The sequence below is a fragment of the Cebus imitator genome, unplaced genomic scaffold, assembly GCF_001604975.1.
Source record: "Cebus imitator isolate Cc_AM_T3 unplaced genomic scaffold, Cebus_imitator-1.0 Scaffold49, whole genome shotgun sequence".
Taxonomy (NCBI): domain Eukaryota; kingdom Metazoa; phylum Chordata; class Mammalia; order Primates; family Cebidae; genus Cebus; species Cebus imitator.
Window position 1 is genome coordinate 1,909,974 of NW_016107364.1, and position 25,359 is coordinate 1,935,332.

The window sequence follows — 25,359 nt, forward strand, 5'->3', positions numbered from 1 at the left end:
TTTTTCTTTTTTTTCTTCTTTTTTTTTTTTTTGAGAAGGAGTTTCTCTCTTGTTACCCAGACTGGATGACTCAGCTTTCTTAACTAACTCCTATCTGATTAGTCAGGTCATCAAACTTTAGCTTTCCCTCCCACATTCTACTCCAAAGAACCTCTTGCATTTTCTGAATGTTAATGACTTCAGTACCACACAACTTTGTATTCAGTTACTTTCTAATTATACTTTATGTTCTCATGTAGACTTTTATCATTGAAGTGGTCACTGAATCCTAAGGAATATTTGAATCTTTTCAGCCCCTTGCAAATGTGTGCGTGTATAAAAGAGAAGGGGATAATATTTTAAAGCCCATTTCAATTGCCATGTCCTACACAAAATCACTTCTCATTTCATCATTCCTTCTAAAGAAATCTCACTGCCCCTTGACTATGGCATCTTTTATGGGATCAATCACATCTGGCCTTAGAGTGAAGGAAGGGGCAAACACACTTCTGGACTCAAAAGAATGTTCTACCATCCACTGTGCTAGGAGTGGGACCTCACTCCATACCCAAATTTCCCCTTTTGCAAGATAATAACAATGCTTTTCAGGTTTGTTTGTTTGTTTTTGTTTCTTTGAGACAGAGTCTCGCTCTGTCATCAGGATGGAGTGCAGTGGCGCAATCTCGATTAACTGCAACCTCCACCTCCCAGGTTCAAGCGATTCTCCTGCCTCAGCCTACCGAGTAGCTGAGACTACAGGTGTGCACTACTGCACCCAGCTAATTTTTGTATTTTTAGCAGACATGGGGTTTCACCATGTTGACCAGGATGGTCTTGATCTCTTGACCTCGTGATCCGCCCGCTTTGGCCTCTCAAAGTGCTGGGATTACAGGCATGAGCCACTGTGCCCGGCCCAGTTTTTTTAAGACTACGAAGTATAAAAATTCTCTTTCAATGTTCAGAAAAACTAAAATCAGCATTCTTTAAATCTGTGCTCCAAAAGTTTGAAAGTATCACATATTTCACAAAGAAAGGCTCAAAAAGAAAAAAATTACATTTCCCACATATTCTATTTTGATAATTGATTTAAAAAAAAATACAGACATAGTTCTGCTCAGGAACAACAGGAAAGACCAAATTTTGGTCATAAAGCTGTTGCTGCACACAGGTATGTAAGAGACACAAACACTTGTCCATCTTGGATACCTCTCAGAAGTATAAATGTGATTTCAAGAGGAAAAACAACACCTAATGGCTGAATCCTCCTACCCTAGAGAAAGAGAATACTTAGCTTGATAGAGACCATTCCTGAGGAAGCATTTACAAGGCCGATGCCCCCGATCTAACAGTGACACTCTGCTTACTCTATCTGTAGTTTATAAAACATACAGGACCCAACAATCCTTACAAAGCTTGCCAAACAACTGAACTAATATTCATTAGATAACAGCACGAAAGTCCCTAACTTGGCATTAACAGCACAAAATGGATAGTGACCCAGGAGGAGCATGCTGGATGATAAGACCCAAATCAAAAGATGTTGCTTTCCTTGGAAAGACAAAATAGAAAAACCAGCCAATCAACCAATAAAAGATTGCATTTTTTTCTCAATTCTGAGATAAAACAAAGATATAAATAAGCAGATAAGCTGATTAATAAGATGTACATCCACTCAACTTATACCTCAATTTGTAACTTCAACATTTTCTAAAAATGAGAAAGTGTGACTTGGTCTAAGCACTGGCACCTTTAGTTGAAAGTATTCCTGGCATAAATCTCCAGATTTTTCTCCCATTGGGACGAAGATACAGATCATTGTAGGTATGGTAAAGAAAATATGACAACTAGTAGAATTAGGATACTAAGTCTATTTTTGTAAATAAAAGTCACCCATTCTAAAAATTGTTTGGAACCCCCCCAAAAAAGAAAGTAAAAAGTAGACATGTTTTCTTGTATAGGATAAATACAACTTGAGTGCTCACCACAAAATGGCTACGACAACTCAAAGTTAATTAGAACAATCACTATTTACTGAATACCTACTAAAAGCAAAAAACTGAAGTATGTACAAAGATTTCTAGGCTAGTCTATAGCCTTCTGACAAATAGGTTAACCTAAGAAAATTTACTTTTAAGCACACATTCATGCTGTCCTTCTGTGAACTAAATAACCAATTAATATACTTCACTTTGGCATTTATCATATTATTACTCTTGTTGAGACAAAGGTACACACTATCTCCACGTGGGAAAGGAAAGCATGACATCTAGTGGAACTCGGGTAATTATCCTACTTTTCCATATGAAGGTCCGATGTAGCACTAAACATAAATACTTCTCTTGAATCTAGGGGAAAAAAGACTTAAAACTGTAGCAAAAAGTATCAGTCTTTTGAGAAACTAGGAGATTGTTCAAACATAATCTTTAAATTATAATGTCTATATAACAATTACTGTTCTCAAATTATTTTTGTTCCTGGAAACAGATGCATCAAACCTTCGTCTTCCTAATATGTTCTATATAACACAGTAATTATTCCAAAAACACTTTAAAATTAAAGGTAATGTTATCCAGTTGAGAATAAATGATTCTGTATGTTTATACATAACTGAAAGCATCAATCATTACTCAAAATACTGAGTGTTTCAAACTTTTCTGCAGAAAAAAGCAACTAATGCATGAATGAAAGGAATGAAAGAAGGCATGCAGACAGGCATATATAAATTTCAGGTATTCCAGATAAACTTCTATGTGATGCAAGTATTTAGAAGTGTGTTAAAGTTGTCAGCACCACACTGGAACATCTGAATGTTCTTCACATTGCCCTGCCCTTAAGCACAATCTCAGGGTAATCAAGCATTTTTAATCATATGCAACCTGTTCTCTTCTAATACTAATGATAAACACATTTTCACACTTTTGTACTATCAAAAAAGAGAGGAAAGAGAGGTTGAAAATTCTCAACTAAAGGGATACTCAGTGTAGCTATACTGTAGCAAGGCATACCCTTGTTCAAACTCCAATTCTGCTACCTACAGCACTAATCATCACAGAGTTACTTTACTTCAGAGTGGCTTGCGCTCACAGAAAAGCAAAATAAGCATCTATAATGTATGGCTGATGTGCAGGTTATATACAATAATTTAGCAAAATTCTGCAGACAGCATTTCGAATAAATCATAGCTGTTATAACCTTACACTTTGTATTCTTATCTTTTCCCACCATGCAAATTCAAATTTTTTCAGAGATTCAAAATGAAGCGCTTATGCATTCTTTGCAAATACCGTTGTTTCTGAGGTGGAGAGAGAACCTGGATCTTGATCCTCACTGGATATCCTAGATGGAGGCCTCCAAAACTTGAATGAGTCATCTAAACCTGCAACAAAGAGAAAAATGTTAACATGGACACCCTCCTGGGAACTGTAACAATTAACTAAAAGAGTACTCATTACGGGAAACCAATTCAAAACTAAAGAAAGAAAAACAATTTACATGGATTTAGCTTCTAAGGTAGACCTTTTTTTTTTTTAAAGCAAATGTAAGAAAAGAGTTGTTGTTGTTGTTTTTTAATGTGCATAAGAATCACTGAGAGCTTGCTAAAGCAGTTGCTGCAGTCCCAACCCCAGAGGTTCCAATACCCCAGGTCAGAGTGGAAGCCCGGAATGTGCATTTCTAACAAGTTCACAGAAGATGTCAATGCTGTTAGTTGGGGCCATGCTCTGAGTAACTGATCCAGAGAAATTTACACAATTAAGTCAGTCACTTTTCTAACAGGGATAATTATTTAAAATGTTCAAAACTTCATCAAATGTCATTTTCTTGATTCCTCCAAGATGTAACAGAAAAGTAAATCATAAGTAAATCATAAATTCACAGTTAATAATTTGGGATAATGGAAATTCATGTCTTCAATTTACTCTTAAATGGCTCAGAAAGGATACACAGAGATCATACATTTCCATTTATACACATATACACACATGAAGTAGAAAGTAAATATAGTAAAATGTTAACATTTGAGAATTTTCTTGTACTACTCTTGAACCTTTTTTGTAAGTTTCAATCTATGGCAAGATTCTAAAAAATTACTTTAAAAATGAATTTACAAATACAAGTATTTATAGTATTAAATTACTATTTATTATGAAATATATTTATTATTTTTATGTGCTCAGATCTTATACTCAGCAAATCTAAGAGAACCTACAAACAAAAGGAATAAACAGGTTTCAGGAAAATACTGTGACAAATGAGTAACATACTAAAATAAACAGCTTTTGATACATGAGCAAAATAAATTAGAAAATGTAGTGGGAAAGGTCTAATTCACAAGAAGAATGAAAAAATTTACATTGCCTAGAAATGAAAGTTCCAAAAAAGTTTAAGACATTAATAGAGAAAGAAACTATAAAACTGTACTGATATGCATAACATAACTTGGTATTGATGGAACATATGTCAAAATAATAAGAGCTATTTATGACAAACCCATTATACTGAATGGGCAACAGCTGGAAGCATTCCCTTTGAAAACTGGTATAAGACAAGGATGCCCTCTCTCACCACTCCTGTTCAACATAGCATTGGAAGTTCTGGCTAGGGCCATCAGTCAAGAGAAAGAAATAAAAGGTATTTGAATAGAAAGACAGGACATCGAAGTGTCCCTGTTTGCAGATGACATGACTGTATAGTTAAAAAACCCCAACGTCTCAGCCCAAAATCTCCTTAAGGTGATAAGCAACTTCAGCAAAGTCTCAAGATACAAAATCAATGTGCAAAAGTCACAAGCATTCCTACACACCAATAACAGACACACAGAGAGCCAACTCATGAGTGAACTCCCATTCACAATTGCTACAAAGAGAATAAAATAACTAACAAGGGATATGAAAGACCTCTTCAAGAACTACAAACCAATGCTCAAGGAAATAAGAGAGGACACAAACAAATGCAAAAACATTCCACACTCATGGTTAGGAAGAATCAATATCATGGAAATGGCCATAGTGCCCAAAGTATAGATTCAATGCTATCCCCCATCAAGCTACCAATGACTTTCTTCACTGAATTGAAAAAACCACCTTAAACTTCATATGGAACCAAAAGTGCCCGCATGACCAAGACAATCCTAAGCAAAAAAGTACAAAGCTGGAAGCATCATGCTACCTGACTTCAAACTATATTATAAGGCTACAGTAATCAAAACAGCATGGTATTGGTACCAAGACAGAGATATAGACCAATGGAACATAACAGAGGCCTCAGAAAGAACACCACATAACTATAACCATGTGATCCTTGACAAGCCTGACAAAAACAAGCAATGAGGAAAGGATTCCCTATTTAACAAATGATGTTGGGAAAATTGGCCAGCCATATACAGAAAGCTGAAACTGGATCCCTTCCTTTTATGTTATACAAAAATTAACTCCAGATGGATTAAAGATTTAAACATGAGACCTAAAACTATAAAAATTCTAGAAGAAAACGTAGGCAATACCATTCAGGACATAGGCATGGGCAAGGACTTCATGACTCAAACACCAAAAGCAATGGCAACAAAAGCCAAAATAGACAAATGGGATCTAATTAAACTCAAGAGCTTCTGCACAGCAAAAGAAACTATCAATAGAGTGAACTGGCAACCAACAGAATGGGAAAAAATTTCTGCAATCTACCTATCTGACAAAGGGCTAATATCCAGCATCTATGAAGAACTTACACAAATTTACAAGAAAAAAACAACCCCATCAAAACATGAGCAAAGGATATGAACAGACAATTTTCAAAAGAAGACATTTACATGGCCAACAAACATATGAAAAAAAGCTCAGCATCAATGGTCATTAGAGAAATGCAAATCAAAACTACACTGAGATACCACCTCACGCCAGTTAGAATGGTGATCATTAAAAAAAATCAGGAGACAACAGATGCTAGAGAAAATGTGGAGAAATAGGAACACTTTTACACTGTTGGTGGGTATGTAGGTTAATTCAACCATTGTGGAAGACAGTGTGGTAATTCCTCAAGGATCTAGAACTAGAAATACCATTTGACCCAGCAATCCCATTACTGGGTATATACCCAAAGGATTATAAATCATTCTATTATAAAGACACATGCACATGTATGTTTATTGCAGCACTATTCACAATAGCAAAGGCTTGGAACCAACCCAAATGCCCATCAGTGATGGACTGGTTAAAGGGATTGTGGCACATATACACCATGGAATACTATGCAGCCATAAAAAAGGATGAGTTTATGTCCTTTGCAGGGACATGGATGAATCTGGAAATCATCATTCTCAGCAAACTGACACAAGAACAAAAAACCAAACACAACATGTTCTCACTCATAAGTGGGTGTTGAACAATGAAAACAAATGGACACAGGGAGGGAAACATCACACACCAGGGCCTAGGGGGTGGGGGCCTAGGGGAGGAATAACAGGGGTGGGATGATTGGGGTGGGATAGCGTCAGGAAAAGTATCTAATGTAGATGAAAGGGCGATGGATGCAGCAAACCACAACCGTGGTACATGTATACCTATGTAACAAACTTGCACAATCTGCATAAGTACCCCAGAACTTAAAGTATAATAAATTTTTTTAAAAAAAGAAACTATAAAACTGTACTGATGGGCATAACTTATGAAACATTAATAAGATGTCAAAAATAATTTCCATCAAGAATTTATCACATCGAAAAATGCTTGTGTAATATTTAATGAAAGAAGGAAATACAAACATGTACATAAGATATTAACATAATTACATAAAACAAAGAAAGCTATACAGAGAAAGAAGACTGGAAGAAAATATATCTATCTGAGTGGTGAAATGGAAATGAATGTTTTCCCTGTATACTTTTCTTTATTTTTCAATTTTTTTAAACAAACATATGTATTTTTACCAGTTTTTAAAAGTTACATATTATAAAAATAAAAATATAAAGATATTGTACTTACCATTTAAATCATTGCCTTCTGAATTTCTATCAAAAGCAGAAAAATTCAAATCAAACATACACCGCCCTAGGTAACAATGTTTTACCATCTGATTCAAATGTTCATAAAAATGGCAATGATATAAAAGAGCCTGAAGGGCAGGTTTTCCAATGAGTGATAGGCCAGAGTCCTCATCATGGACACAGGGCCCCTGTAGGAAAAGAGGGAAAGATGAAGGAGACACTCACATATCAAACAATTTCTTTAAAAAAATCCATTGTCTCCTCTCAAGGAAATGAATGGGTCTCAGATGCTACCATCTCCTTCCACTCTTCTTCTGTCCTTACACACTTAAAGCAGCCTGACCTAGGACAAAAATGCTCCAGGCCTTTGCTGCCTAAACATCCCCTGAAGGCACAAAGCTGATCTCTCTCTTGAGGGGCCATTTGATTTAAAATGTTTCTATGAAATGATCAGCTTTAACTAAGAAATCATACACTTGAGCCAAAAACACAATAAAAGCAGTATGTTTCAATTTACATATAATGGAAAATAACAGGTGTTAAAATATATGAAATAAGGTGGTCCAAGTAATTATGTTCATAATTATTTTTTATACCTATCACTAAGCCAGATAAAATGAAAAGGTCCATCAATATCCAAGGCAAAATTTGCCACATTACTTCCTGCTGAATTAATCCTGACAAGGAAAACACACACACACACACGAACTGCCACTAGGAGGCTGAAAAGAATCTGTTATTACAAAATTTTTTCTCTTTGCATTTTTCCTCAATATTTTGCATTGTCACTTACTACTTTTCCTGGAATATCTAATAGCAAATATCAAGCAATAAGGATTGGTTTAAAGTTTGCAAACAATCCCATCATTAGTTTATAAATATTTCTATTTTCTGAGAAATGATAATAAAGTCAAGATTTTAAAACAGGCCATACAAAAGAGAAAAATAAAAGATAGTAAACATAAATCTAACAGCCAACAAAAAAGATATGGTCAAAACATATTCCAAGTTTCCCTTTAACCATAAGATTTGTGTGTGTGTCTCTTCTTTCACCCTCCCCATCATCAAGAAAAGACAGATATTTTAACTGACTCTTCAGAAAGATAAAGGAATTCACAAGTTAAAGGCATATTAAACTAACAAGGTATTTCTATTAACACTTCTTTTTGATAACATTTATATACATCACTATAAAAACTCTTACTTCAATATTCAATGTCTTTTATGACTATGAAGTTATTGTTGTGTTTTAATAAATCTACCAACATTGTAAGCTTACTCTTCCTAAACAGAGCAATTATATAAGAAATAAGACTACTGTAAGGAACAGCCAACCCATGGTGGTCATTGTTGTTATTTTAAATGCAGAGGTCTAGAAAAATCAGGTAAAATAGAAATACAAGGAGAATGGGATTATGTGGTCGTTTATTAACCAAGGTATATTTGTTACAGGCAATGGGGCCCTTTAATGCATTACCTTATCTAATTATATACAGTAAAGTATTCATCCAAAAACACAGAGCCAATTTTCACAGCTTCAAGAAATTCTATCTTTTAAGCAAGTTATACTTATATGCACAAAACATGCCAAACACCCAAGAGACTTACAATAAACTGCTTAACATCACAAATTAGATCCCTTATAATAATAATACACGGAAGTAATTAACAAGAATTGTGTTAACATCAACACATATCTACAAATTTGTTTATCATAACTAAATTAGAAAAGTAATATAGTGAAGTGGGTAAGAGACTACCTAGACTCAAAGCAAAGGTGCACCACTGACTAGCTGTGTGATTTAGGCAAACTATTTAAACTCTCTGTTCAAAAGTTCCTAAACTTAGAAAACGAGGATAGTAACAGTTCACAACTCAAAAAATTATACAAGTTACTATGTCTTACATTTCTAGAAGAGTGTCTAAAATATAGTAAACATGTCAACTATTATCATTTAAAATTATTTTGAACATTACAGAGGAGAATTTTTAAGTATGGTCAGCATAAGAAAAACTCTACATTCTGTTTTAAGAGAATATATAGTATATTGTATATAGTTTCATCAGAAATGAAATATACTACTTATGTTGAAAATTTATCACCAATTAATTTGAAATATCTACTGGGTTGATAATTGTTTAAAATCACCCACCTGCCAAGTATAATCCTTTATAATTTCTGTAGGCATTGGAATTACAAGGAGATTCTGAAAAATAAATGCAGCCTAAAAAAGTCAATACTGCCATCTTGTTGTCATCTCTGAAATAACCAATATATTGTAATGTAATAGCAAAAGACTTATCTCTGGTCAATTGCACATGCTGAGAGGTCATTATGAGAACTGTCAAACTGTATTTCTTGTTAGGTGATGACCTTGGTAGGTAATGACCTAACAGTATATGAAATTATTTAATCAGAAAATATATTTTTTCCTATTTCAGAATTCAGCTTTATTAAAAAATGATTTGTATAATATAAACTCTTCTGGGAGCATTTATGAAACATACTTTTAGGTTTTGACTGTCCCCTTTAAGATTAAACACACACTCCTCTCCCTGCTCTTTCTCCCTTCTTTTATACAGACTCTTTTCAATAAAAACTTGCCAACTAGAAATACAAACCACAAATGTCCAACTTGACTGACTAGATCCTGCAGGTGATCAAATTAAATAATCATACAAATAGGAGCATTGTCTACTTAATGAAAGATGATATAACCATAATGGGAGAATGACAGGATTAACAGGGCGATCTCAGAAACTGGCATTTCCAACCATGGTAACTGAAAGTGATAGAAAAGCTTTAAAGTTGATAAATCAAGAAGAAGCCGTAAATATAAACATTACTACTTAAAAACATGAAGTCAAATAGCAAGAAAACTAGCCTTTTGAGCTTGGAACTGGGGACTGGCTAATGGTGGACCCAGGAAATGCTGTTTTTTTCATAAACCTCTAAGTACAATTTGATTATTGTTTTAAAACTATTTACATGAATCATTACTTTAATAAAAGCAGCAATTAAAAAAACAAACTATTTAGAAAGAATTAAAATAGGGTTTATTTTTCCCTCTCATGTTATATGATAAATACTACAAAGAAAGTTATTTTGACAGCCTCTTATCTGTATTAAAGCTTCTTAAATATTAGAGACCCATAAATGTTGAGATAATATAAAAGTAAATTTTCCTGTGAACTATTTTTCAATGCATAATAAAATAAAAGAGTTCACATTAAAACGTAGTCTATTCTGATTTGACCTTATCGGAAGTTTTTACTGTGAATTAATACCTTTTAAGTCCTCTACTATCATTTTGTTTGGGTTTTTTCACAGGTGGAAGAGATAATGGTCAATGGTCAGTCCACCATGTTGATCAGGAGTCACGTATCGCTTATAGACACTATCACAAAGAATTTCTAAGGAAAAAAGGAGAAAGAGTGCTAAAAAAACAGACATACCTCCCGGCGCACCATACTACATTCGGACTGGTCCAGAAGAATGTTCACCACAGTTCCCCAGAGCCCCCCAGAAATGTTCTGACAACTGTTTGCCAAGGCCACACAGCCAGTTTCAAGGGTGGTCAGTGCTGATCCTAATCCCAGTGAAGTAAATCTCACCTGTTCAAATTAAAGAGAAAGTTGTTGAATCAAATAAGCCTTTTTCCTAACATAAATTCTTAGTTTTTCGGGTATATAAAATATCATACTTTAAAAAATATATAGCATTGATTTTATGATCCTAAATTATAAAAAACATCTATAGAACACAGTGTCCTATAAGTTTATGAATGAATAAAAATCCCATTCCACGATTCAAGGAAGCAATAATATAGGAAAAATTAAATATAATCAAATTTCAAAGCAAATTAAAACTGGGTATAAAAAGAAGCATAAAATTTATAGTTTGCAAGTATTTTTCTAGGGAAAGCATAGGGCACTTAACCTTTTATGAACACAATTTCAATTTATTCTTCATTCTTCAAAAAGGTAGCTATTCTTTGTTCTACATTTCTTAATTTTTTAGTGTTTCTTCCAAATAAATGGTTTTAACTTTCTTAAAACTTCTAAACAAAGAGGCAATTATTTTACAAGGCATTTCATATTTTCTTCAAAAAATTATTTTAAAAGAAAAATATTTCCAAATAAGATTGACATGGTATAACATGCTTGCTGTTTAGAACCACTGCTGTTCAAGCCATACATGTTGGTAAATTTCTGAATTCTAACCTAAAAATATAGTTTCAATGACCACTACAGGATTTAAAAAAAAAAAAATACAGTCATAACATAGTCAAGTAGTAAGTCCAAGTTCAATGTGACTAAAAAATGTATTTCAAATATTTCTATAAATAAGGTTTTATTATAATAGCATCTAATCATTTCTTGCTTGAAATCAGTGAACAGCTGGCTAAAACTTGGAAGTTCTTTAATAATACAAAATTTTGTACTGTAATGCAAATGCAATTTTGGCATTTAATTTCATTACATGACACTTACATGTCACTTAACTATAATTTCCAGATCCTTCTCAACAGTTTCAAAATGGCTAAGCCTCTCTAATAATTTTCCACTCTTCTGAAAGTAACAGATACTTTAACCTTTTCTCTTTTATATTTTCAATCTATACTCTAACAAATTTGATTGAAAAGGAGGGTGCTGTGCACTGAACTTTGTCTTCTCAAAACTCCTATGTTGAAGCCCTAATCCCCAAACTGTATTTGGTGATAGAAGGTGACTACAGTTAAATGAAGTTATAAGGGTGGGACCCTACTGCATTAGGAATGGTGGGCTCAAGAAAGAGGGAAATCTTTTTCCACATGCATGCACCAAGGAGAGGTCATGTGAGCACACAGTGAGAAGGCAGCCATCTGTAAACCAGAAACCAACCACGCTGACATTCTGATCTTGACTTGCAGCCTCCAGAACTGCAAGAAATAAATTTCTGTTTGTAAGCCACTCAGGCGATAATATTTTGTGATGGAAGCCTGGGCACACTAACACAGATTTTCGTACCAAGGAGTGGGGGTGCTGCTGAAACAAATGCCTCAACACATGAAAGTGACTTTGGCACTAGGCAATGGGCTAGAGGCTGGAAGAGTTTTGAGGTGCATGCCAGAAACGTAGACATGGGTAACTCTCATGAGATCTCAGACAAAAATGAGGAAAGCGTTATTTAAAAAAAGGTTACTCGAGGAAAGGCAATCCTTGTTACAAACTGGCAAGAGAAGTGGTTGAGCTGTGGTCATGTTCTAGTGTTTTATGGAAGGCAGAATTTGTGAGCAATGAAATTGGATATTTAGCTGAGAAGATTTCTAAGCAAAGTGTTGAAAAGTGGCTTGGTTCCTCCTGATTGCTTATAGCAAAATGCAAAAGGAAAGAGATGAATTAAAGAAGGAATTAAGAATGGGTAAGCAAAAAGAAACAAGAACAAGATTTGAAAAATTCTCAGCCTATCCGTGCAAAAAATAAGAAGCTTGTTTTAAAGAGAACATGGAGGGTGTGGCTGAATAATCATTTAAGAAAGAGATCATGGTTGCAATTCACGGACTTAATCAGACATCTCAGCAGAAGCCAGGAATAGAGATGGGATTATATCAGCAAAGACATTGCTAGTTTGAACTAAAGAGGACCGAGAAAGATGCATAGAATGAAGGAAAGCTGTTGGACTTCCTGGAATCTATAAGCAAATACGTGCTACAGTGGTCCCTGGCTTATCCATGGGAACTACATTCCAAGAGCCCCAGTGGATGCCTGAAACCACAGATAGTGCTGAGCCCTGTAACTATTGTTTTTTTTTTTTCCTACACATACATATCTATGATAAAGTTTATAAATTAGCACAGTAAGAGATTAGCAACAATAACTAAAAATAAGTTATGACAGTAGTATCAACATGCTGTAATATAAAATATACGATCATGGTCTCTCTCTCAAAATATTTTATTGTATTGCACTCAGCCTTCTTGTAATGATGTGAGATGATACAACGCTTCCATAAAGAGAAGAGGTGAGGTGAATGATGTAGGCATTGTGAGGGAGTGTTAGGCTACTACTCATCTTCAGGCTGCTTTTGGAAAATGAAACCTCTGATAAGGGAGGACTACTGTATTCTTCAATGAGAGGTTAAGAGTGACCCAAAAAATGATTTAGAGATCACCAGGCTGCCCTCCCACCACAGGACTGGGGGATGGCTTTTCCTCCTGGTTTTAAGTACCTCTCTGATTTCAGTGGGCCAGGATGACGACCCTGTCCAGTGCTTCAGGAACAAGTCTGCCCTTGAAGATACCTTTATGGGCAGGGCTCTTGAAGAGACTCAAAAGGATGAGGTCACCCCATAGAGCCATCTAGATGCTGTCACCCTGGTGGGCCTGTAAGGCACAGCACTGAGCCAAAGAACATTATCCTTGAGCATTAAGATCTAATGGAATTTGCTTTGCGAGGCTTTGGACTTGCCTGGGATCCAACACTTCTTCCTTTTTTCCTGTTTCTCCCTTTTGGAATGGGAATGTCTATCCTACCATCATCTTTTGGAAGCACATAACTTGTATGGTTTCACAGGTTCACACCTGGAGAAGAATTCTGTCTCAGCAGGATTTATGTCTAGAGACTTATCCATATGTGGCTTAGATGCTATTTAGATGAGATTTTGGAATTTAGACTTTACAGTTGATTTTGGAATAAGTTAAGATTTTTGAGGTTGTTAAGGGAGAATAAAAGCATTTTGCATGGAAAAAGAACATGAAGTTAAGGGGTCCAGGGGTGGAAAACTATGAACTGAATGGCATCCCTCCAAAACTCATATGTTGAAGCCTTTATGCTTGAGTGATTACATTTGAAAATAGGGCTCTTCTAGGAGATAATTAAGGTTAAATTAGGTCATAAGGGAGCAGTACTATCTCGGTAAGACTGGCAATCTTATAATAAAAAAAAAAAGAGACAAATCTGTTTCTATACCACCCTCCCTCCCCTGCCCCACATGCATGGACCAAGGAAAGGCCACGTGAATATACAGCAAGAAGGCAGCCATCTACAAGCCAAAAGAAGAGCCCTCACTAGAACTTGACTATGTTGGCACCCTGATCTTGGGCTTTCAGCTTCCAAAACTTCTATGAGAAAAGAAGTTTTTGTTGTCTAAGCCACCTAGTCTATGGTGTTTTGTTATGGCAGCCTAAGCTAAATCAGGGCTTAAATAAAATATAAGGTAGAGTCACTAAAATGTTATATATATATATATTTATGGTTTGTATCATTTGTTTTTAATCTAAACACAATAAACTTGATTCTCCTTCACACTGACCTCTGGGTCCCGATCAACCCATAATGGAATCAACCAAGCCAATCCCTGTTGAGTAGGAATATGTTCTTCACTATGACTACCCAAAGGCAAGAACCAAAGTGACATCCACTCCTACTGGGAAAAAGGGGAAACAAATACTTTACGTAAGTTTCTAAAAATAAAATGCAGGAAGGTTAAAACAATTCTGAATTTTTAATGAAAGAACATAAAAATGTATTTTAGACCTGGTTTTAATCCCATGATTTAGCCAAAATAAGGCAAACAAACAAAAATCTATTTCTCTTTAAAAAATTAAACATAACAATATTTTTGACAGAAGCTATTTTTCCCATGATTTAGACAAAAGGTAGTTTTTCAGTGATGTAGATTTTAAACAATTTCAAATAAAATTCAGATTTGTTAATATACAACTTCTAAGAAACATCCTAGTCAAAAATCATTCTTGTTTCCTAAAAAGAAAAGTCAAAAGAGACATTTTAATGTAGCAAGTTCATGTGCTTGAAATGTGTTGGACACAGCACATTCCTTTTCAACTAACTGTTAAGAAGACAGACCGCTTTAATGCACTCACCAAGCTCCCAGCCTGGGCCATCATCTCATGGGATAAGTGAAGCAAGCAAAGAATTGTGCTCTTTGTAACACCTTTTCCCATGAAGGACATAGCATTTCCTCCACGCTCCACATAAAAGGAAGTAATGACCTGAAAAACAAATGTAAACAATTTCATGGTGGCTTTATTCTTACTGGTATATAAAGACAAATAAATATATAACTGTCTACTGACTTGGGTGAATTGAATCCTAACCTTATAAAGTTATAATTTTCTTAGTTCATTAGTATTTTTAAGTATTCATTATACTTAAAAATGAATAAGATGATAAATTTTATGTTACAGGTATTTTACCACTATTAAAAGGAAATATTCTTCAGCTTGCATAACATAGCAAGATCCAGTCTCTACTTAAAAAAAAAAAAATTAGCCAGGCATGCCAGTGCACATCTGTAGTCCCAGCTACTGGGAGAACTGAGGAGGGAGGATCACTTGAGCCTGGGAACTGCAGCTTGCGGTAACCTATGACTTTACCACCGCACTTGGCCTGGGTTACAGAGTGAGATCTTGTAATTTTTCAAAATTAAAACAAAAATTTTTATTTTCAGTATTTTTCCATTTAAAGTTTGTAAAAAAGATGTGTGGTGCCCTCCTAATACACAGTTGTAACTTAGAATATGTTTACATGTTTTAAACGTTATGGCATCCTTTAAGAGTCTATAAATAATTAGTTGAAAAATATACATAGAAATTGCTAGCACTATAAAACTCATTACCAGAGTTATGTCGGATTTTCTTGAATTATGGTTTAAATGTAAATAGGCATTTCCTTACTCATGAGTGATCTTAGATTTTTATTGCATATTTTAGTATATGCTTATTTACATCACTGGTTCTCAATTTTTTTCTCTCCCATGCTAACTATATGTAGCCAACACATTTTAAAGGAAAGATTTGTTGTTAAGTCGAAACAATCAAAAGTACTTATCATCTGCATTAACAGAAAAGAGTATTTCAATTCACCCACCCAAGGTCTCAATGCTTTTATTCAGCATGGAATCCTTCAATGTAAGCCATTTTGTCTCAATCTATCTTTTGGGTTTTTTTATTTTTCCAACTCATGCAGCAAAGTGCGTTATATGTATATTTTAAAGACAGCATAAATCATGTTAATAAAAGCATCTAATTGGTAGATACTTTGAGAAATTTGACCTGAATTAGAATTTGCATAAAACAAACAAAGTAAAATGACATCTGAGGCACGGTTGCTCACACCTGTAATCCTAGCCCTTTGGGAGGCCAAGGTGGGTGAATCACTTGATGTTAGGAGTCCGATACAAACCTGCCAAACATGGTAAAACTCCTACCCTACTAAAAATATAAAACTTAGCTGGGCATGGTGGCACATGCCTATAATCCCAGCTACTCAGGAGGCTGAGGCAACATAATCACTTGAACCCCAGGAGGCTGAGGTTGCAGTGAGCCAAGATTGAGCCACTGTATTACACCCTCGGTGGAAGAGTGAGACTCAGAATAAAATAAAATAATGTCTGAAAAATAAAACGAGATTGGCCAGGGGTTAACAACTGTGGACGATACCTACATGGGCTATATTCTACTATTCTTTCTACATTATGTCTGAAATTTCTCATAATTTCAATTTTAAATTTTTTATTATGCTTTACGTTCTGGAATACATGTGCAGAATGGGCAGGTTTGTTACATAGGTATATACGTGCCATAGTGGTTTGCTGCCCCCAACAAACCGTCATCGACATTAGGTATTTCTCCTAATGCTATCTCTCCCCTAGGCCCCCACACCCTGATAGGCCCCGGTGTGTGATGTTCCCCTCCCAGTGTCCATATATTCTCATTGTTCAACTCCTACTTATGAGTAAGAACATGTGGTATTTGGTTTTCTGTTCCTATGTTAGTTTGCTAAGAATGATGGTTTCCAGATTCTTCCATGTCCCTGTAAAGGACATGAACCCATCCTTGTTTATGACTGCATAGTATTCCATGGTGTACATGTGCCACATTTTCTTTATTGAGTCTATCATTGATGGGTATTTGGGCTGGTTCCAAGTCTTTGCTATTGTGAACAGTGCCATAATAAATATACATGTGTATGTGTCTTTATAACAGAATGATTTGTAATCCTATGGCTATATGCCCAGTAATGGGATTGCTGGGTCAAATGGTATTTCTATTTCTAGATCCTTGAGGAATTGCCACACTGTCTTCCACAATGGTTGAACTAATTTACACTCCCACCAACAGTGTAAAAGTGTTCCTATTTCTCCACATCCTCTCCAGCATCTGTTGTTTCCTGACTTTTTAATAATTGCCATTCTGACTGGCATGAGATAGTATCATTGTGGTTTTCATTTGCATTTCTCTAATGATCAGTGATGACGAGCGTTTTTCATATGTTTGTTGGCTGCATAAATGTCTTCTTTTGAGAAGTGTCTGTTCATATACTTCACCCATTTTTTGGGGGGGATTTTTCTTATACATTTGTTTCAGTTCTTTATAGATACTGAATATTACCCATTTTAATTGTGAAGTTAGGGTGTCAATTTTAGATCTTTCCCACTTTCTCCTGTGGGCATTTAGTGCTATAGATTTACCACTAAACACTGCTTTTGCCATGTTCCAGAGATTCTGGTACATTGTGTCTTTGTTCTCACTGGTTTCAAAGAACTTGTTGATTTCTGCCTTAATTTCATTATTTACCCAGTAGTCATGCAGGAGCAGGTTGTTCAGTTTCCATGTAGTTGTGCAGTTTTGAGTGAGTTTCTTATTCCTAATTTTAGTTTGATTGCACTGTGGTCTGTGAGACTGTTTGTTATGATTTCTGCTCTTTTGCATTTGCTGAGGAATGTTTTACTTACAATTATGTGGTCAATTTTAGAATAAGTGCAATGTGGTGCTGAAAAGAATGTATATTCTGTTGATTTGGGGTGGAGAGTTCGGTAGACGTCTACCTGTATTAGGTTTGCTTGGTCCAGAGCTCAGTTAAAGTCCTGAATATCCTTGTTAATTTTCTGTCTGGTTGATCTATTATTGACAATGGGGTGTTAAAGTCTCCCACTATTATTGTGTGGGAGTCTAAGTATCTTTGTAGGTCTCTAAGAACTTGGCTTATGAATCTGAGTGCTCCTGTATTGGGTGCATATATATTTAGAATAGTTCGCTCTTCTTCTTGCATTAATCCCTTTACCATTATGTAATGCCCTTCTTTGTCTCTTTTGATCTTTGTTGGTTTAAAGCCTGTTTTATCAGAGACTAGGATTGCAACCCCTGTTTTTTTGTTTTTTCTTTTTTCTTTCCGTCTGCTTGGTAAAACTTCCTACATCCCTTTATTTTGAGCCTATATGTGTCTTTGCACATCAGATGGGTCTCCTGAATACAGCACACCAATGGGTCTTGACTTTCCAATTTGCCATCTGTGTCTTTTTTTTTTTTTTTTTAGACGGGGTTTCACCATGTTGACCAGGATGGTCTCAATCTCTTGACCTCGTGATCCACCCGCCTCGGCCTCCCAAAGTGCTGGGATTACAGGCTTGAGCCACCGCGCCCGGCCCATCTGTGTCTTTTAATTGGGGTATTTAGCCCATTTATATTTAAGGTTAATATTGTTCCGTGTAATTCTGATCCTGTCATTATGATGCTAGTGGCTTATTTTGCCCATCAGTTGGTACAGTTTCTTTGTTGTGCTGATGGTCTTTACAATTTGGTATGTTTTTGCAGTGGCTGGTACTAGCTGTTCCTTTCCATATTTAGTGCTTCGTTTAAAAGCTCTTGTAAGGCAAGCCTGGTGGTGACAAAATCTCTCAGCATTTACTTGTCTGCAGAGGATTTAAATTCTCCTTTGCTTATAAAGCTTAGTTTGGCTGGATATGAAATTGTGAGTTGAAAATTCTTTTCTTTAAGAATGTTGAATATTGGCCCCCAATCTCTTCTGGCTTGTAAAGTCTCTGCAGAGAGATGTGCTGTTAGTCTGATGGGCTTCCCTTTGTGCATAACCAGACCTTTCTCTGTGGCTGCTCTTAACATTTTTTCCTTCATTTCAACCTTGGTGAATCTGATGATTATGTATCTTGGGGTTGCTCTTCTGGAGGAGTATATTTGTGGTGTTCTCTGTATTTCCTGAATTTGAATGTTAGCCTGTCTTGCTCAGTTAGGGAAGTTCTCCTAGATAATATCCTGAAGTGTGTTTTCCAACTTGCTTTCATTTTCCCATCACTTTCAATCAAACATAGGTTTGGTCTTTTCATATAATCCCATATTTCTTGGAGGCTTTGTTTGTTCCTTCTCATTCTTTTTTCTCTAATCTTGTCTTTCATGCTTTATTTCAATAAGTTGATCTTCAATCTCTGATATCCTTTTTTCCAATTCATTGATTCAGCTATTGTTACTTGTATATGCTTGACAAAGTTCTTACGCTGTGTTTTTCAGCTCCATCAGGTCATTTATATTCTTCTCTAAACCGGTTATTCTAGTTAGCAATTCATCTAGCCTTTCTTCAAGGTTCTTAGCTTCCTTCCATTGGGTTAGAACATGCAGCTTTAGCTTGGAGAAGTTTATTATTACCCACCTTCTGAAGACTACTTCTGTCAATTCGTCAAACTCATTCTCTGTCCAGTTTTGCCCCCTTGCTGGTGAGGAGTTGCGATCCTGGTGAGGAGTGGTGATCCTTTGGAGAAGAGGCATTCTGGTTTGGGGAATTTTCTCCTTTTTGCGCTGGTTTTTCCTCATCTTCATGGATTGAACTACCTTTGGTCTTTGATGTTGGTGACCTTCAGATGGGGTTTTTGTGTGGGTGTCCTTTTTGTTGATGTTCATGCTACTCCTTTCTGTTTGTTAATTTTCCTTCTAATAGTCTGGCCCCTCTGCTGCAGGTCTGCTGGAATTGGCTGGAGGTACACTCCAGACCCTATTTACCTGGATATCACCAGCAGAGGCTACAGAACAGCAAAGATTGCTGCCTGTTCCTTGCTCTGGAAGCTTCATCCCAGAGGGGCACCCCCACCAGACGCCAGCCAGAGCTCTCCTGTATAAGGTATCTGTCAACCCCTGCTGGGAGGTGTCTCCAAGTCAGGAGGCATGGAAATCAGGAATCCACTTGAGGAGACAGTCTACCCCTTAGCAGAGCTCAAGTGCTCTGCTGGGAGATCCACAGTTCTCCTCAGAGCCAACAGGCAAGAATGTTTAAGTCTGCTGAAGCTGCACCCACAGCCACCCCTTCCTCCAGGTCAAAAACTTAAAATTTTAAGTGACTATGTTAAAAATAAAATATCTAAATGATCAGGTCCTATTATCTTCCTCTAGGTCATCACTGGAGATATCTAACATCTGTGATCTGTGTAATGATTTTTAATTCTAGCTTATAATTGAGAAGCCAAGAACTTTGACGATATTTCCTTTTAATTTGGTAATTCTGTCAGACCTCTGGAATTATACATCATGTATCTGATTTAAAGATTTAACTATCATAGTTTATTCACCTATCATAGTTCATCACGCTTAAAGTCTCATTTCACATCTACAAAAAGCAAATCCTCAAATTCAAATTTCACTGTGCAGAAACAAACTAATCTTTCATTAGAAATATGGCTCCCTTCCAAAAAGAAAACCAGCTTTAATTACTAAGAAACTATGCAGCAAATCATTTGGACCAACAATGACTTTGTTTCAAAATCCACTCCCATAAGCCTTACTTTATTCTTTAAAAGAAGAATTTGGCCAGGCTTGGTGGCTCAGTCCTATAATCCCAGCACTCCTGTAATCCTTCGGGAGGCAGAGGCGGGCAGACCATGATGTCAGGAGTTTAAGACTAGCCTGGCCAACATGGTGAAACCCTGTCTCTACTAAAAATTAAAAAATTAGCTGGGCATGGTGGTCGGCACCTGCAATCCCAGCTACTCAAGAGGCTGAGGCAGGAGAATCACTTAAAACTGTAAGGTGGAGGATGCCGTGAGCCAAGATCATGCCACTGCATTCCACCCTGAGCAAAAGAGTGAAACTCTGTCTCAAAAAAAAAAAAAAAAAAGAATTTACTCATTTTAGCACAACAGGGATACCTGTTTATATAATTAATAAACTAAGCAGAACCACCCAAGATTAAATGTTACCCTGTTATAATTTCTAACAAAAGTGACAAATTTCTTCCTAATATTTTCCTGTCATTTAAAAACATAAAGATTTTCTTCTCAAGATGTTTTATGAAGTATGAAATGAACTCCTTTTTAAACCAAAGATTTGCTAATCATATTTTTCATAACTGCTAAACATTACATAACAGGGACTGTGCATTTTGTGTCTCCTATAGCTAATAAACTGTTACTAATTTTTATTACCTCAAAGACAACTGAACATAGAATGGGTTATTGCCTTTTTGCCTACACTTCTTACCTAGAACTAAGCCCTTTTGTTCTCCAATACCATAAACGGTTCATTTTAATTTCTGATCTAAAGGTGTGACCTAAAGTCTTTATACATAATTTAAAAACAAAAGCACTTCTGAAAGTTTCTAAACATAAATGAGGTAATACTTCACTTCTTCTTTAGTTACTGCTATGGCAGGTCCTCACCTATACCTGATTTCAAACAGCTAAAACTCACTTTATAGACACACTCTATAAAAAGTTTATAAATAGAGTATTTATAAATCACATTTCAAAAAATGCTATAAACTAGGTACTGGTATGTTGAATTATATATATTTTTTTAATTTTTAAACTTTTAGGTTCAGGGGTACATGTGAATGTTTGTTACATAGGTAAACTCATGAGAACAATGTTACAACACATCAGAAACAGATAAGGCAGTTTAAGAGGGAAATTCATAGCATAAAATGCCTACATCAAAAAGTTAGAAAGATCTCAAATTAATGACTTAACATCAAAACTGAAAGATTTAGAGAAGAACAAATCAACACTAAAGCTAGCAGAAGACAAGAAATTACCAAAATCAGAGCTGAACTGAAAGAAATCAAGACATAAAAAAGCATTCAAAAGGTCACTGGATCCAGGAGTTGTTTTTTTGAAAAACTTAATGAGATAGAAAGGCCACTAGCTAGACTAACTGAATTATATTTTAAATGCACTAGAGGAGCTGACTTCCTAGAAATATTATGATTAACTCTTTAATATACATGCTTTTTAAAAATTCATACATTTCTGATCACAGAATAAATTAATTAGTATACTGACAGTTGAGCCTTTCAATATTTATACTTAAAAAATGAAATTTCCTGTAATCCCAGCACTTTGGGAGGCCAAGGTGGGCAAATCATGAGGCCAGTAGTTTGAGACCAGCCTGGCCAACATGGTGAAACCCCATCTCTACTAAAAATACAAAAAAATTAGCTGGGCATAGTGGCAGGAGCCTGCATTCCCAGCTTCTGGGGAGGCTGAGGCAGGAGAGTCACTTGAACTCAGGAGGAGGAGGTTGCAGTAAGCCCAGATCGCACCACTGAACTCCGGCCTGGCAACAGAGGGAGACTAAGTCTCAACAACAACAACAACAAAACAACAAAATAAAAATAAATTTATTTTATTAAAGGTACTCCAGTAAATTTCATATTAAATTTTATAGTACACCAAAGAGTACTTATAATCTTTAAATCTGTCTTTAAAAACAAAATGTGCTTTTGGAAAAAAAAAATCTCGATAGAACCAGACAAAGTATGATTTACTACTGAATACATACACATTACTTAAATCATTTGTATTAATGAAAATACAAAAATAAAACACATATTTTTATAATCATTTATGTCACATTTCCAAAATGTTTTTCAAACTGTACTTAAAATACTATATATAATATATACATATTATGTAGCATATATATTAATTGATTCACTAATCACTATGTAAAAACCATGGTGCTAGGTCAATGAAGTAGCCATGGGATAGTAGAAAGAGCCCAAAGATGATACTTACAAGCTCACAATCTACTACAGCGATGCAGAAAACAAAATAAAAGTCCAGGTACAGTGGCTCATGCCTGTAATAGCAGCACTTTGGGAGGCCAAAGTGGGAGGATTGTTTGAGCCCAAGAATTCAAGACAAGCCTGGACAACACAGCGAGACCCCATCTCTACAAAAAAAAAAAAAAGGGACATGAGATTGTGGATACATCAAGCAGTTGAGCATAGATACATGGGAGAACGAGGTGGACAACAAAGTGAGACTGACACAAAAAAAAAAAAAAATCAAAAAATCAGCCAGGTGTAGTGGTGCACACCTGTGGTCCCAGCTACTTGGGAGACTAAGGCGGGAAGATCACTTGAGCCCAGGAGGGAGGCTGTAGTGAGCTATGATTGTGCCACTGTACTCCAGTCTAAGCATCAGAATAAGATTCTGTCTCAAAAAAATAAAGTAAAATAAATAAAAATATATTACATAACAGCCACATATATAAGTTGTTACAGGTATACAACCTGCAGGAAAGCCCAAATAATATTAGCTAAGTATCCAACTTTGGAAGAATAAGAAAAGGCTTACTAACAGAAGGTAAGTAAATAAGTTAGATCTTAAATTTTTTTAGAGATTGCCACTCCTAAAAGAGAAAACTATGTGAAGGAAGTCATCTTTTTAAAATGCATTTTTATTTTGGAAAAACAGTCAGATATAACTGAAAATTCAGAGACATGGGAAAAAACTACAATGGAGATAAAACTCAAAATGCAAAATTGCGTCTTATGCTCTTTAAAAAAAGAGGTTTGGATTAAAAGATTCATGTTTCTGAAAAATAATTTGGCAGTAAATAGAGAGTGTATGATGGCAAGAAGGTCCCCATGGCATGAAAAAAAATAGGTGGTTAGAGATACAATTTGATCAGAAAATTCCATGTCTAGAATGCCTATCACTATATTAATCCACTTATCTTTCTAAATCTAACTCTACAGTGCCTCCTACAAGAGTCATTCTTGAGGTCCTAACATAGTTAACAATCAAAACAAGGTTGACAGATTTGTCTAGTAAGAAAACAGTGAGTAATTTTTTTTATTCTGACACTTTATTACCTACATAAACAGCAAAAGCAAGAACAGTCAAAGGTGACAGCTCCTGGTGTCCCTTGCATAGGCTGACACTGAAACAAAGGGACCAGATGACTATAACACAGATGACAGGTCACTGTGTTGCTGAGAAGCCTGTGCCATGTTGCAGTGAAGCAGTTTTATAACCTGCAGCTATGCCCCAAGGAGAGGAAGGTAGAAAGCCTGGCCCTCATCAGGACCCAGGAACCAATAAGAAACAGGTTCCTAACTGACTTCCTAATAGTCAGTAAAGTAAATGAGAATCAACCTTGTATAGTCAGCTGCTCATAAGCCTTTCATGTTCTCATGTTCCAGAAGGATCACAGGAAGTACTACCAAGGTGTAGATGAGCTGTGGTTAAGCCTTGTGTATATGGCCCAAGTGCAGACGTGCAAAATTGTCAGGCCACTGTGGTGAAGCTGTTCTCATAAAACTATGTACAACCATATCACTGTTATATTTATTGTATCATGATAAAAATATTTTAACTTAAATGATGATGAAAACATGGCATAAGGCCATGCCTAGAGGATTAGAGCTAAAAATGTACATTTGAGAAAGCCTTAAAAAAAAAAAATCAATGAAGTCAGACTCTACCTTAAAATGTTAGAAAAAGAGCTATAAACTAAACCAAAAGTAGAAGGAGATAATACATATTGGAAGAAATAAAACAGGAGAAAAATATTAAAGAGAAGGGATCAACAAAGCCAAAGGTTCATTCTATTAGGGAGATCAATCAAGAAAAATTGAGAAAGGAATAATTAATGCCTGGAATGAAAGGAAACTTCAATACAGATTCAGCAGACATTTAAAAAGTAAGATGATTTAATGAATAATTTTATAGTAATAAATTTGAAAATTTAGATAAAAGTTTTAAAATTCTACAAAAACATAACTTTACTAAGGCTGACATATACAAAAAGAAACTCTAAATGATTTTAGATCTACTTAAAAAGTCATTTCATAATTTACAATCTTCCCAAAAAGAAAACTGCAAGCCAAGATAGTTTCACCATCAAATTCTACCTAACATTACAGAACAAAATAACACTAATACAAATCAGCTATTAAAAAAAAAAAGAGAGTTACATAAAGGAAAAGAGTTAAAATGGTTGAAAATGTCATATTCTTAGAATCTCCTCATCCCATTAATTCTGTCACTCTCCCATTTTAGTCATAAAAATTGAACGATTTTGATGTTAAAAACTTGACAAACTCTTTATGAGAAAAAAGATGAAAAATTTGACAAACTTTTTTTACACAAGAAAATAGAATAATTCTAAAAACTTGAGGATTCTAAAAAATTGAGAAACCAAATCCATTAATATATGAAAAGAATAATATATCACAACCTAGCTGAAATGTTTCCAGAAATGCAAGGTTGTTTAACATTTTTAAATCAATCAATAAAGGAATATAAAAATCATATGAGTATCTTAAAAGATACAGAAAAAAGCAATATACAATTATGAATTAAAAAACAAAGCTCCTAGCAAAACATGACAAAA

At 35.4% G+C, this 25,359-nt stretch overlaps 1 protein-coding gene across 3 annotated transcripts in view; it reads right to left on the bottom strand.

The window, feature by feature from the left end:
• Window positions 1–25,359, bottom strand: part of RTTN (rotatin) — a 185,632-nt gene that overhangs the window by 70,267 nt on the left and 90,006 nt on the right. For all 3 annotated transcript variants that reach the window (XM_037738129.1, XM_017527523.2, XM_037738130.1), the window contains 6 exons: window positions 14,821–14,949; window positions 14,250–14,360; window positions 10,412–10,570; window positions 9,109–9,180; window positions 6,954–7,143; window positions 3,264–3,355 (listed from right to left, as the gene is read on the bottom strand). In XM_037738129.1, the coding sequence (XP_037594057.1) occupies window positions 3,264–3,355; window positions 6,954–7,143; window positions 9,109–9,180; window positions 10,412–10,570; window positions 14,250–14,360; window positions 14,821–14,949 (753 nt within the window). The remainder of the gene's footprint in view (window positions 1–3,263; window positions 3,356–6,953; window positions 7,144–9,108; window positions 9,181–10,411; window positions 10,571–14,249; window positions 14,361–14,820; window positions 14,950–25,359) is intronic.